At 40.1% G+C, this 15,466-nt stretch overlaps 1 protein-coding gene across 20 annotated transcripts in view; it reads right to left on the reverse strand.

Moving 5' to 3' along the window:
- DCDC1 (doublecortin domain containing 1) overlaps nucleotides 1-15,466 on the reverse strand; it is a 474,105-nt gene that overhangs the window by 397,336 nt on the left and 61,303 nt on the right. For all 20 annotated transcript variants that reach the window (XR_008312997.1, XR_008312998.1, XM_053283046.1 and 17 more), the window contains 2 exons: nucleotides 13,788-13,947; nucleotides 13,212-13,374 (listed from right to left, as the gene is read on the reverse strand). Coding sequence is in view for 18 of the 20 variants with exons in the window: in XM_053283046.1 (XP_053139021.1) it covers nucleotides 13,212-13,374; nucleotides 13,788-13,947 (323 nt within the window). In the remaining 2 variants the exon portion in view is untranslated. The remainder of the gene's footprint in view (nucleotides 1-13,211; nucleotides 13,375-13,787; nucleotides 13,948-15,466) is intronic.

Here is a 15,466-nt window from a genome sequence, read left to right on the forward strand (position 1 = left end):
GCAGTAATGGGCTGGATGAGGGAGAATAAACTGAAACTGAATCCAGATAAGACGGAGGTACTTATTGTGCGGGGTCAGAACTCTAGAGACAATTTTGATCTGCCTGTTCTAGATGGGGTCACACTTCCCCAAAAGGAACAGGTTCGCAGTCTGGGAGTACTTCTGGATCAACGTCTCTCCTTGGTTTCTCAGGCTGAGGCGGTGGCCAGGAGTGCCTTCTATCAGCTTCGGCTGATACGCCAGCTGCGCCCATTTCTCGAGATCAGTGACCTCAAAACAGTGGTACATTTGTTGGTAACCTCCAGACTGGACTTCTGTAATGCACTCTACGTGGGGCTTCCTTTGTACGTAGTCCGGAAACTTCAGTTGGTCCAGAATGCGGCAGCCAGGTTGGTCTCTGGGTCATCTCGGAGAGACCACATTACTCCTTTGTTGATGGAGTTACACTGGCTGCCAGTAGGTTTCCGGGCAAAATACAAAGTGCTAGTTATTACTTATAAAGCCCTAAACGGCTTAGGCCCCGGGTATCTAAGAGAGCGTCTTCTTCGCTATGAGCCCCACCGGCCGCTGAGGTCACTTGAGGAGGTCCGTCTCCAGTTGCCACCAACTCGTTTGGTGGCTACACAGAGACGGGCCTTTTCGGCTGCTGCCCCGAGATTGTGGAATGCACTCCCTGCTGAGATACGATCCTCCCCATCTCTTGCAATTTTCAGAAAACACCTGAAAACACATCTCTTCAGCCAGGCTTTCTCAGCTTTTTAAAAATTTGTTTTTAAATTGTTTGATTGGTTAATTGTAGTTTTATGATGTTTTTAATTGTTAATCATTGTTATGTTTTATAATTTTTATTTTAATTATTAACTGATTTTAAGGTGTTTTAATGTAAACCGCCCTGAGCCTTTTGGAAGGGCGGTATAAAAGTTTTAATAATTAATAAATAAATAAATAAATAAATAAATAAATATTTGGTGGGTCCCACAGTAGGGTCCCCAGCCCAGGAGTGAAGCATCCATCATAAGTCAGATAGAGGGAGTTGTCAAAGAACCGCTTCCAGTAGATGCCTGCTCAGTGACCACCGGGTCACTGAGCACAGAATTTGAACTGGTATCACTAGACGTAGGGACTGTGGATCTACATTTGGGCGGAAGACTGTTAGAAACCACAGTTGTAGTTTTTGCATTTTCAATGAAGTATATCTCACCACTGTGTTGCAGGATGCCATCAGACCTAATGGACGTTGCTGGACATGGAGCACCAAGTCCTTGATGCACCCAAAATGTTCTTGAGGTAAGCATGCCTTTTTGGCTCTTGTATCCAGAACTGCTCCAATGTAATTGACTGTTGGAACTGGCGCCAGTTTGGACTTTTCCCAATGGATTTGGATCCCCAAGTTCTGGAGAAGAGACAGTATATATTGTGTTTGCGAAAGTAACGCTTCTTTCTTTCTTTCTCTTATTAAAACTTTTATACTGCCCTTCCAAAAGGCTCAGGGCGGTTTACATTAAAACACCATTAAAATCAGTTAATAATTAAAACAAAAATTATAAAACATAAAACAATGATTAACAATTAAAAACATCGTAAAACAGCAATTAAATAATTAGAACAATTTAAAAACAAGTTTTAAAAATCTGAGAAAACCTTGTTGAAGAGATATGTTTTCAGAATTTTTTTTAAACTTCTTTTGTTTTAAGTTTTTTAAAACTTCTGTTTCCTTGGAAGTCAGAAGTCAGTCGTCCAGGATAGACCAATATACCCTGTGTCTGAAGGTATGCCACCACTGCTGCTATACATTTTGTAAATACCCTGGAGATGGTGGCAAGTCCAAAGTGTAAAACTGTGTACTGGTACACTTGACTTCCCACAGCAAATCTGAGATACTTTCTGTGTTGTTCCCTGATGCCAATATGAGAATATGTGTCCTTGAGATCCAGTGTCACAAGCCAGTTCTCCTGATATAGAAGAGGTAGAATTTCTTGTAACACGCTAACATGCAGAACTTTCTCAAATGGATGGATTTGTTCAAGAGGCGGAGAGCCATTATTGGCCGTATGCCACCATCCCTTTTTGGGATCAAGAAGTACCAGGAGTAGAAATCCTCCCATCTGTACACCCATTGCACCGGAGTAATAATCCTCTTGGCTAGGAGCTCCTTCGCTTCTTCCAATAACGCATGGGAGGGTTGTGTAAACCTCCTCACTGTAAATTTTGGGATTGTTCTGAACTCTATTGCATAGCCTGAGGATATGATCTTCAGGACCCAGCGGCCCGATGTTATGTGGTGCCATGCAGGGGCATGGCATGCTAGCCTGATGTTGGTAGCTAGTAGGGGAACAGTGTGTGTGTGAGAGAGATGTTGTCCCTCATTTGCCAAGGTGTTATGGCCCTTGATGGAGGAAGGGGAGGAAGTTCTGGGTGGAGCAATGGGTGGTCCTGAGCCTCAAAGATGTTTCTGAGGCTCAGGCTGCTTAGTACGCTGGGCTTGAGTATGTTTCCCTTTACCCTAAAAAGGGTGCTTGTAGGGCTGATATTGCATCCTAAAATCATGTGGTTCTTGATGTTTGTATGTGGATTTTTGACTGAAATATTGGCAATACTTGGAGCCATAGGAGGAGGCAGGTGTAGTGGTAAAAGTTTTAGCTGTGAATTTTGACTTTTTCATTTGCTCCATATTGGAGACGATATTTTCACTGAATAACCCTTTCCCATCAAAAGCTAATCATTGTATCTGTGTAGAGAGATTGCTGTGGTCAAAGTACGAGACTCCGACTCAGCCAAATGTTTGGCCGTAATCAACTGTTGTCTGGTAAGTGACGCTGATTTATCCAGGGTTTCCTTAAACTTTCATTTGTACTCCTCAGGGGAGAGGACCTACATGGAATTATGTAAGTCTTCCCACAACCCATGTGTATATTTTCATGTACAGCTGAAATAATTTGTCATCTTGACTGATAAACAGGAGGTAGAATAAATCTTCCTTCCTAGAATGTCTAATTTCCTCCCTTCTTTATCTGCTGGGGTCATGTGTCTGTAGCCAGATTTTGAATTAGAAGATGTGACACATTCAATTACTAGGGAATTGGGTGCTGGATGTTTCAAGAGATATTAGTTGTCCTTACTCTTCACTCTGTATAGGTTTTCCAGCCTTTTAGACATGAGGGTTGACGTGTGGATCACCTCCCACACACATTGAGCTGCTCTCATGATAACTGGGAGCACAGGAAGGGCTACAGGTTGAGTAGCTTCTAATCTGACCATAAAATCATACACAAGGTCATTGATGGTAGACATTTCTGATTTCAGATCAAGACCCAGTGATTTTGCCATATCTCGCACATGTTGATTATATGCTTTCATCTCCTTGTTAGGGGAGACGTGTGTAAATGGGGACACATCAACAGGAGGGTCCACCCTGTCATCAGGGTTGGGTTCAAAATCTGAAGATCCATGGTGATCCAACAAAGTCACCATGAAATGGAGAAATTGGCATAAAAGTCTACGTTTCAAGAGTCTGTGGAATTGACGTTTGAGTTTCAATATGTACACTTTCACATATGGTTTGTGTGGCTGAATATTTGAAGACCATATCAGAAGCTGTTTGTATAGTCTCTGAAGAAGTCATAGGTGTTGATTTTGATGGCACAGTCCGAATAGGAGCCTGTGAATGGCCCCAAGACTGATTTTCCTGGAAATTATAGGGCAAACCCGGGATAACGTCCCCAATGAAGCCAAAGTTAAAGCATCTCCTACTGCAGATGAGTGTGCAAAGTTGCAGGTATGCCATGGTGAAGTTGCTAGGTGAGCAGCTGTAAATGTGCCTGATTGTTTAATAATCAATTCCCCTGGGGTCCCCACTTTTGATGTTTGCGGGAAACCCTTTAAAGTCGAAGCCGAGGGGTTGCTCAAATTAGGGTGTAAAATAGACAGTAAAGTGTAAACTGCTGTCGTATCTACTGTCACCTCCCTATCCTCCTCCTCGATGTCAAAGGTTGGTATGTCGGCGGTACACCAAGGGGTCACCAGTTTCAGTGCTGATAAAACAGGAGTATTTAGGGTTGAAACAGGAGGTCAAGTCATGGGCATCATAGCAGCGCATGTCTACACCAATGGCACTTCTCGATGTCAACTTGTAGGAGCTTGTGTCAGTCGCGAGAATATCTCTTGATGTTGAGCTTCTGGTGTTGATGTCAATAGGGAATCTATCGGCATTGGTGCTGGTGATAGAGACTGGGTCCTCAATGTCATGGGTCTAGGCATCGACGCACATTCGACATAGACGGATTTTATAGCCACAGGATCTGGTTCTTTCAATGTCGAAGCCTTTGATGTCGAAGGATGTTTGGCGCTTTCGAGTGTCTGCAGATTTGAAGGAGATGGTGAGGTCTACTGTCCTTTGTGAGGTCTACTGTCCTGGGCTTCTTCGGTTTATGGGAAGGCTGAGGATCCGCCGAGTCCAAATGCCTTCTCTTTGTTTTCGAACCTTCCAATGTGGAATGCATAGACTTTGATAAAAGTTTTGGGATTCAGTACGATGCCCACACACTTGGAATCAAAGGGTGTTTTGTAAGAGGAGGTTTCTGTGTCAATGTAGACGCCTTTGCAGCTGATGCCAAAGCTGAAGGGTGAGTTTCGCCCAACGTCAAGGGACTTAGCACCTTGTTGTAAATGGAGGTGCAAAGCCTCAAAGCCCGGTTTTTTCTCATTTGTTTCGACAGGCAAATCTTGCAGGAGGACACATTGTGCTTTTCTCCCAAGCAGGTTAGGCACAAGTCACAGAGGTCCTTCGAAAGGAGCTTGGTGTTACAGCCAGTGAATCTCTTGAAGGTCCGCTTCTCCTCAGCCATCATAATATGATCCAAATCATCATCAAAAGTCCGTTCCAAATAATCCAATTAACGCCAGCACATTCCGAAAGCCGTTCCAATATACAGATGACACTAGAGTAATCAAGGTGGGGGGAATACCATTCCTAGTCAAAGCCAATGATCAGTCTGGTTTTTTAGGATTTTCTTTCTCAGATTAATTCTCAAGAAGAACTAGTCTAACGAAGAGTGACAGCCCGAGGACTGCATGCAACGGCAATCGGAAAAGAACTGAAGAACATGGCACCCAGACCGCCTTTAAATAGCATGCTGAAGGTGTGTAGGCGGGTCTTGGTTGCCTTGCTGAGCTGCAGCATGTTACCGAGTGGATCCTGCATAGGCGCATTACCCATTCTTATGGATCTCAACGCATCTCGATTCAAATCCATTGTAATAGTGAGGTGACTACTTAAGTGTGGGGACTTACTGGGCATCAAAAACAGGAAGAGGGAGCAGGCAGGAGTGGGTCCTTACCAAATGGGAAATCCCAAAGGGAAGCAGAAATGTCCTGGGGCTCCCCCTACCCACTCCTTACCATGGACTCTCCCCCCAAAATTAGTGTTAACTGAAGGCTATACATGCAATCTACTCTCATGCTCTTTGGGGACATTGGAAACAGATAACAACATGCAGATATGAGCCTTCAGCCAGCTAGAGCTGACATCAATGTCTATCATCAGTATCCCAAGATGTACAGAGGACACAAGCAGTGGGGAGCTTGGTCCCAAGGGGCTGGAGCTAGATCAACAAGACTCAGTGACGGAAATCCTCATGGAGCTGTCACACCATCACTAAGCACCCCAAAACAGATGGTCTTTGCAGAGAGCCTGATAGCCCCACCTCTTCCTGCATCTGCTCAGGGCCTGGATCCAGCCTTCTTCTTTGAAATAAGCTATATAAAGACTTCAGGCTAACAAATAGGCATTGCATTGCAGGCCTATCATCATCACTGTTGTTCTTGAGGTCTTTAGAGTGATGAGGCAGAGTCCATAATTAGGATAGGGTTTCCAATAAACGGCACTGGCTTCCCTGCTACTGGAGAGGTTATCAATTGAGGTGAACAATTTATGGCTGTCCCTTAGGGCACATTCAGTCCCAAGGGGCCCATCAGTGCTAAGGCCCACCACAAGATACTGCTTCTCCTTCTCCTCTTTTGAAGATGTCCCATCAGGTCAGAGGTCAAAGTTTTGGCAAGTTTTAACAGACTGAAGCCATTTGGTTTGCCTGATGCCTAATGGGAATGGGAACTGGGCACAGACATGTGCACCGTCAGGTGAGCATTCTCTAAGCTCAATTAGAATCCCACAAGATCCTTTAAAGTGCAAGGGGAAATGCCCCCTCATAAGGGAAGGAGAAGAAAAAAATTAGTTTCCAGTTATACTTCCTCCAAGATCAATTTGGCCCTCTTGATTCATGATCCCCCCCCCATAATCTCCCAGTTGCCAGCATTACTATTATCATACTCACTGCACAAGTCCTTTCCCATTTGTGCTTCAGATAGATCAAATGCCAATTCCCAGTTACAATTCAACATGAAGTTAAATATGCTGAACTCTCACAGAAATGAATGAGACAAGCATTCATAAGAATTTATGGAACTTCAGTCACAGTGGACTGGCAGGGACATATAGCACAAGCTCTTCCTCAACCATGATTAAGAAACTGGGGGGCGGGGTGTGTGTCTCAGATATACTCCCACTTCACTGGAGTGACTTGTTCTTCCTGTTTTAACCACATTTATGGAAATCATTGATATCAACCTTAAATGCCTGGTGTGAACCAAGGTTTCCCTTTACAGGTTCTGAAACTCACTTTTGCAAATTTTGGTTAAACAAGAAACTTGCTTAGGTTTCCTAATCAACACTGAGTAAATAAGAGTCAATATTGATGGTTCCCTTAACTGGGAAAAATGCAGCATGTGCTTTTGAAAACTGCCAAACTGTGGTTAATGTGCAGCCACCAGGATGTCTACACTGTGGATCCAACAAAGAATAAGTGATTTCCAATCCCAGGATGCCCTTAAGAAAACTCTTAAGACACACCTGTTTCTTCAGGCTTTTAGTTAAATTTTAAACTGTTTTTAAATTGTTTTAAACACAACCAGCAGTAAAACATTTAACATCTATTATATTAAACCTTGTAGACGTGCCTATAGGGATGCGTCCCGGCACCCAGCAGATTGGCTGGGTGTCGGAGGCTCTCCAGATTGGCTGGGTGGCAGAGGCGCACAGGAGGCCATTGGCTACTGCCAGGGGAAATGGTGGCAGCGAGGAGGAGGAAGCGGCGGGCCCGGCCACACCAAGGAGTCAGGAGGTGGAGGCAGCAGGAAGGAACGGGCAGGGAGGCGGCACGCTCAGCTCCGGTGGCGAGGCAGCGGCGGTTTCAGGCTCAGCCATGGTGGTGAGGTGGCGGGATCCTGAAGAGCACGGGGAGGAAGTGGGTGGTGGCAGGCGAAACTGGGCATTGGGGGGGGCAGGCCCCCCGGCTGCTGGGCCAGCCAGAAAGCCGGGCATGCCAGCGTGTGGTGGGGCGCAACCCAAATAGCACAGAGATGATCTGTGCAGAGTCAGCTAGTTCTGTTTAATTTTATGTAAACCACCTAGAGATATATATCAGGCAGAATACAAATATGAAAAATAATAGATAAAATAAGCAAATTCATTTTCAGAGCTCTCTATTTCTTCTTATGGGCTGATGAAACCTTGACCTGGTTCAACAAACAAGAATACAAGCCTAAAGAGCTTCAAGCCCCCACCCCTTTCCAGGATGCATCCTTATTAGTTATCAACTCCATAGCTGAATTCAGACATAACACGAAACTGGAGTTAAATGGGGCAGAGGTTGGAACTCCAGTACGTTTGCATTTGTGAAACTGAAAGCTACTTGCAGTTTGCCTCGCCGAACTCCAACTTGAACCTTCGGTTTGCACAAAAGTCCACTGCCGAGACCTCCAATTTGGGTGCCAAAGCATTACATCCAATCCCAGATGCCGCCATCATGTAGATTTTCAACCGCAATCATAGAGACGGCAACAGCCCTGCCTGGTAATGCAGCCGCTCCGTGGCTGTAGTACTTCTTGCTGGCCACCTCTCTAAGCAGCAGCCTCGCCCCACCTGTCACCTATCCAAGAATGCAGTTGCAACAGGGACGCCACCACGTCCCATCTCATTCCTGTCAAGTGACACAGTCAGACATGGGCATTCCCGCTTCCCACTCTGTCCCTTGCTCCCCCCACCTGGCAAGCAGGAGGAAAAGGGGACAGGATGACAGGACAGGCACTATATGCTTTGCTCTCTGAGAATGAAGCAACAAAGATATATGTTCATGAGCGCAAACACTCCAGGTTACAACATAAGCAGGGCATCCCATCACAGTGCTGGGGGCAGAACAAATGGATGGGGACGTAACCAGGGTTGGGTTTAAAAGGCAGCCAGGCTCTGACAGATGGAGCATCTAAATCTTCTTTCAGTGAGTACAAGGCTTCACAGGGAAAGGGAGGACAGGTTGCAGTGCTTCTGTTCCATTTTTTTACCATGGAGAGTTAGGAGCCTCACACAAACAGGGCCCCCATTGTTAGGTTAGCTCAACTTGTGAGCATGCAGGCTGAAGGGAGACCTAGGGCTTACAGCCACATGGTCCTCCCCAGTAGAATGGCCCCCTTGCTGAAACTGGAGGTTGGCGGACCGCAGTTGGAAGAATGTCTGTGGTGCAATTTACAGTTTAAAATGGATACTGCTGGTTTGCCAAACTCCAGTTCTGTGTTACATCTGGATTCAGCTTGTATGTCATCTGAACTGAGACACTGTGGTTTAACTATGGTTTACATACCATGATTCATCACAACTCTTGGGTTTGAACAACATACAGAGCTGCATTTGGTAAACCAGGATTCCCTCTTCACAGCTCTGATCCAGAGGAGAAGATGAAAGGGGGAGAGGGAGCATGGAGGTTTGGAGCTCCTTAGGCTTGCATTCATGATCCAACAAATCATAGGCATCTGAATCAGGTCAGAGTTTATTCAGCCAATGAGAACAGATGACTGCCAAAACAGGAACTCTCTAAAATGACTTCAGTGAAGCGGACTGGATGGAAACTTATTGCCTATTATTGCAATTCTTTTTTACACCTCAAAACATGTGCCACCAATTCTTTTTTACACCTCAAAACTTTGCTAAATATAAAGCAGACAGAATGAAGCCTTGGGCAAAGTCACCTGATTCAAAACTCAAAGAAAGAATCTGGAGTTAAATAAACTGGTAATAAGTAAGAAAGTCTGGAGCAAGAAACATTCAAAACAGCACATTATGGACAGCTGGTAGGAACTGTCATTCCTATGTAGATATTTCAGGGTGCAATAAAAGCTGCTAGCAGACAATCAATCAATCATAGGTAAAATTGCTATGATAAATTCAAAAATGTATTTTATGTTGACATTTCAATATCTATAAAGCATATACCGTAAAAAAAAGGTGTACAATTACCAAATAAACAATTTTCCTATGTTTTAAATTAGACAGAGTTAAAATGTTCAGACTTGCATTAAACGTTCTGCATGGTGAACATTCTCATGGTACATGCATGATTACTTTCATTAGCCACATGCATTTACTTGTACAGGAAGCCTCTTAGATTTCTTTTTTCCAGATTAAAATACATGCATGTTTTTGCCACTCAGGACTTGTACTGTATAGGGAAAATCCCATGCTTATTTCAGTGTTTCTATAGAATCTATCTAAATAAGGCTTCTTTCTCGAGTGGCAATAAATAAATAAACAAACAAACAAACAGCAAAAATGAAAATAACCTAATCTAAAACATGTGGTAGAAACAAGTACACTTCTAAATGCTTCCTGAATTTACTATGCCAACATGATATATAGAAGTCTATTCACATGTATATTCATTGTATATTACAGAAACATAGTGCTACCTGAGAGGTTTTAGTTACATTTCATTATCTGAAAGACAGTTTTCAACAGAAAATCATCTGCACTCCTAGCCTACCTGGAGGACTAGAGCCCTGTATTTTGAATGGAGCCTTATGAATAAGCAGAATAACTGCTTATTCACGTGTTTTAATAGTCTTGTTGATATCAGATTGCTACAATCTTTAACCCACTTACTTTCCATCTTTATAACATTTAATTTTGCAAAGTTGCTAACTTCATCAACCAGCATTCAAAGAACCTCACTAGTTCCATATGCCTAAGACCACTTTTGGTTTTTCTTAAACAGCCCTCCATATCATATAGCTAACCAGTTTTGAAAGTGAGAAAACTTTCCAATTCAGTTTGTGATTTAGCATGATGGCTGCTGTCTAAAGAGGGAAAACCGTCAAAACCTTTATTGGGCATGCCCAAGTCCCTGGACATATCTAAAGTAGTTCTTTAGATCCTGTTCATTATCTGAATCATCTTAACAACAGTCCTAAGGAATGTCACTATTATCCCCATACTGCAGATGGGAAACTGACTCTAAGAGAACTTTGGCTTTCCTAAGAATACCTAAGTGAGTTTGTTTCAAAGGTAAAATTTGAACTAGGAGATTCCAGGCTCACATTTTTAGCCACTAAAGTACATCAGCTCTGTATTCTTATACCACAGTAAGGCTAATGATGTTTTTGGAATTAGGTCCTAAGAATAACTTTATGGCCATCTAGTAGGTGGTCAATGCATACCCATTTTATGTTTTCATTTTTGCTTTCAGTTTGTTTTAAGTACATAATTTTGTATCAGAAAAATGTACACTCCTTTAGGATACATTTTATTAACATATTACTTACTACCTGACTAAAGTACTCATGAATAGTCCCATTAAAACTAATGAGACAAATTAGTCATGACTAGCTTGTCCCAGTAATTTCATTGGGACTACTCATGAGTAATTTTGTCTGGATGTTGGCCATTATTTTTACAAATTTTATTTATTACATATGCTTCTGAACTGTATATTGCAACAACATAGTTGTTAAGAATATTTTTACATACACACATTGAAAAAATAACAGCTAACTTGATTTTTGCTGACAATGTTTTAAATTCATTTATGGAATATAATTTAAATCATGTGGGACAAATCTAATCACATTTAACTTATAAAACAGACTGTTAAAAAAAACCTATTGGATCATCTTGGTGTGTTTTCTTTGCATATCAGTGACTTTTTCCTGTAATACTTACCCTAGCAGAGCCCTTTTAATGGACACACAATATGTTACACTGTGCCCAACCTCACCTACTCTTTCTTTTCTCAAAAGACAAGGCACATCTGCCACCTGCTCTAGTCTGAGTCCCAGAAACAACTGTCGAGCAGCAAAAAGATTGATTATCAGTCAACTACTATTGCAGTACACCAGATTTTGGTAGGTTAAGCTTGCTGATCCAGCAAGAGTTGGTGTGAAATTTTCAGCACTGTGTGCCAACATTTTGGTGCTAAAGGAACAGCAGTGCATGTCATGATGAAACACAGCCAAAAGATGCAGACAAAGCAGGGAAGTTTTTGTTGGGCGTGAATGAAGTAGAAGTGAAGGGGGAAAATGCTTAGTGAATTTGAAAATGTAGTCAAATACCCATCATGTGCCTGGAAAAAGTAGTAATGCCTGACAAGCTAATAAAATGGCTATACAAAAATGATTATAAAGCTAGATTTAGCTCAATAACTCCTAAGATATGAGACAAAAGTGAATATTGATTATTGCAGTTTACTTGTCAAAACAGTAGGACAATTTACTACTCTTGCATGAACTGAGAAAATGACAAAAGATTTTTGTCTAAATTTATTCTCCTTATTGAGTTAATAGACTAAAACATATTCAATGGATCATTTGGACTGTATTCAAGGAGACTGTCATATCATCCGTATTACAGCATTACATGCATAATTCATGAGTTAGGGGTTACTTATTACAAATATAATTTCTTGAAAAGCATTTCAGAAATAAATATATATTATATGGTTTAACTGGTGGAACAAAGTTAAATATCCCCATCGCTCTAAAATGTTAATATAATACATCTAATTTTTAGATATTTACAGGCATTTCAATGATGCTGCCTGTTGTGGCACCTTTTTGCAAGAAACAAATACTGTTTTGAAGCATAATTTACTCTTCTTGCAGTGATCTCTTTATTTAATGCAGACACAGCCAATATTTTCATGCAAGTCTCCAGAATTCAATGCAAAAACTTTTAGACACAAAAATGGGTATCAATAGCAATTTTCAATATACTGAATTCATTTACAACATATTTCCAATGATGAACATTTTTGATGCTTTTAAATCAACATTAAACATCATTGCAATTAATACAGAAAATGAAGAATGGTACTATATCTGGATCTATAAAACATAAAAATACATAATAAATCTGAAACATTTGCTCTACTTTTATTGCAGGATCTTCCAAAACACTGTACATTCTACTACTTGGGATAATAAAACTAGGTAATACAAATATTTAAAAATCATTATATCTTACCCAAGGCAATGGGTTTTCTTTTTGGGGACTTAATGGTGTGGCATTACAGATTGATTTGTAATTGATTTCAGCTTAATGTACTGCATTATTTGGCTAATGTTTAACATATTTGATCAACTGAATTCTGATCATAATATCTGGCTATATTATACTGTCATATTCTAACAGCAATTTTTGTCATGCACCAGTTTGAATTGAACTGTATTTCTCATTCAGTCCAGCAGAACATTGCCCAAATCAAAATCTGTTTTCAACAAAATTGACATAGTAGCAGCACAAAATTATGTTCTCTAGTCTTGCACACACCTGAAAATATAGTACAAGAATTAGTAACACAACAGTAAGTGCAGAAGGTAAACTGAAAAACAGCTTTACATTCATAATAAAATATTTGAAAAGGTGCACATATAAATTTGTGTGCACCTTCATAATATTCCACATTGTTGAATATGCAGTCTGATAATTATTTTAATGCTTTGTCTTAATAAAGGTCAAATGACTAAATTAATAAAGCACTCCAACTCTGAACTATTATTTTTGTGAGTGTAATAAGCCTAATGAATTGTGTCTGTTAGATGTCAGAGAAACTAAACAGTAAATCCAATAATCTCTGATTTAATTTATTATATTTTTACCATTTAACCTCCTGCAGGCTCCCTAATGTCTATTCAGATCTATATTAAATTAAGCACCAATGCTAATGAAGGGCAATAAACGTGGCTGTCAGTAGATTTTTCTTTCATTAAGCACATTATCCTCTTACTGAGCTGTAAATGAGTAAACATTAGTTTTGTTAAACCATGCAAAAAGACAGGATGAAAATCATTTTTAATTGCAACCCTTAAGCCACTGACTGAGGCATTTTTTTTACCTTTAATTTTTTTGAATGGATTTGAAAAGGGCTCTCCAGTTGAAATATAAACGTCAGCATCATGGGGTATGTCTATAGCATCTAGTGCTTCAGTGCCGTCTGCCAAGAAGACTCGTCGTGCAGCCATATTCAGCTTCAGCTTTTCAGTGCACTCCTCAAGCAACTAAATTAATGCAAAAAGGTAGGGGGGAAATAATCAAACTATGTACTAATGTTAATTACTGCCATTTAGTCAAGAATCCAAACTTAGAAAACTATAGCTAACTTACTTAACCAAATCCAGTATATGTACACCAAATTGCTAAGCATTTTCTATCAATGTTATAATTTGATCCTTACAACTACTGTTTCAAGATGCTAATATTATACAAAATATTGTTGTTTTCTAGATAGTGTATTCCAAACTAAATTGAACTTTGGTTCTGCAGAAATTCTACATTCTATACTAATTACACTGCAGATGTAATAACCATGTATATACTTAACAACTGTGAATTAGTTCATTTCAAAACAAAATGTGGCTTCTTTGTTTTGGTATCCATATAAAATATTTACAAAACTTTTATTAACCCTTACCTGTTTAATTGAAGGTGGCACAGTAACTTTAGCAAATTCACTTATTGTACCATTTTTATAAGCAGTTACTCTGAGAATCTGTGGTTGCCGTTTAAAAATATGAGGCACTTCAGGGGCCTTCTGGGCCAAGTAGCATTTTGAGGAAGGAAACTGTAGACATCTGTTGCAAAACAATTCCAATTCAGTTGAATTACATTGTAATAACTGATTTTCATGTATCTAAGCTACACTTACATTTTAGTCAAATTCTCTCAGTGGTCATGCAGTTTAAAATGCAATTTTATTTTTATTTATTTTTTTTTGCATTTTGAAACAAATGTAATAGGCCCTAAATATACTGAGAATATGAGCTAATGATTAAAAAATGTAGTTTACTTGCAAAATAATTAAAATTATTTAAATACTCAAGTATAAACCTGTTCTTATAGAATCCCCAGATTTTTATTTATTTAGAACTTTGTAGCATCTATAGCAAACTTTTCATTCACACTTGTCTTCCTGACGTAACTGCAGGCACTATCTGATGAGAAACATTCTTCTCTGTATATCTTTATTCCTAACGCTCTTATGCTCCCTGCAACTTAAGCAGACTGACATACTGATCCTATTTATGTTTTGGAAGGAAATCTGTGTTCAGTGGGGCTTATTCTGAAAAAAAGGATTGCAATTTAGACCCACAGAACTCAAAGGTAGTCACACATCAATTACAACTGGATTAAGCTATGTTCATTTAAATATTCACTCAAATAATTACAATTTACATTTTTACATTGTTCTGATTTTAAAAAACCAGGGTTTGCATGTGCTGTGCTCATGTGTTCTTTTGTTTGGCCTTTCCACATAATCAGTTTACTTTGCAATAAATGTTATTTTTTAATTCATTTGTAATGAATAAAAGAGATTAGAAAGAGAGGTGCTCATGTTTTACCAGGAAAACAAGATTTTCCCTCCAAGTTTCCTTACTTGGTGGCTGGGCACTTCTCACTGTGCAAAGTTCAGAAAAGCAAGCTACATCATGTAGCAAGCATAACCCACCATTTAGTTTGTTGGGCTGAGATTTCATTGGATCAGAGTCTGTGGGAGTAGCTTGCAAAGAATACAATGTAGCTGGGACACACTTTTATCATCTGGAAAGGCTTTGCCTTGATGATTCATTTCATTATATAAAAACCCCAATGATTTCAGTAAAGCTTAGTTCCACAAAAAAGATTTTAACAGCTCTGAGGTGTATGTTAAGCCCCATAAATAGTAAACATTCATACTTCCCAGGGCTCACTTCAGCATAGGAAAAACTATCACCCAGTGATCAGATATGGATCTATTTCTACACATACTTGCACAGGAATGGCCTATTTGTCATTTTACTGGTAGCAAAATAATACATGGGGTAACACATGTGGATTGTGTGCTTTTTATATACAGAAGAGCTTCTTATATAACGTATTTGCCACATATAAAGCAGGCTTATGAATGACTAAAACTACTAGGCACCATAAATCTTAATAAATATTGCAGTGCCTTTTACTGTAAGTTTAAGACTGTCAATTGAATCATTACTGAGTCAGTTGAAAGGGGACAGAGCAGCAACAGTCATAGTTAAAAGCAACATGGAACAGCTTTGATTACCTTAGCTGACCTGTTGGAGCGCTGACAGGTCTGTTTCTCTTGGATGATGATAT

Source organism: Hemicordylus capensis, chromosome 1 (genome assembly GCF_027244095.1).
Source record: "Hemicordylus capensis ecotype Gifberg chromosome 1, rHemCap1.1.pri, whole genome shotgun sequence".
NCBI lineage: Eukaryota > Metazoa > Chordata > Lepidosauria > Squamata > Cordylidae > Hemicordylus > Hemicordylus capensis.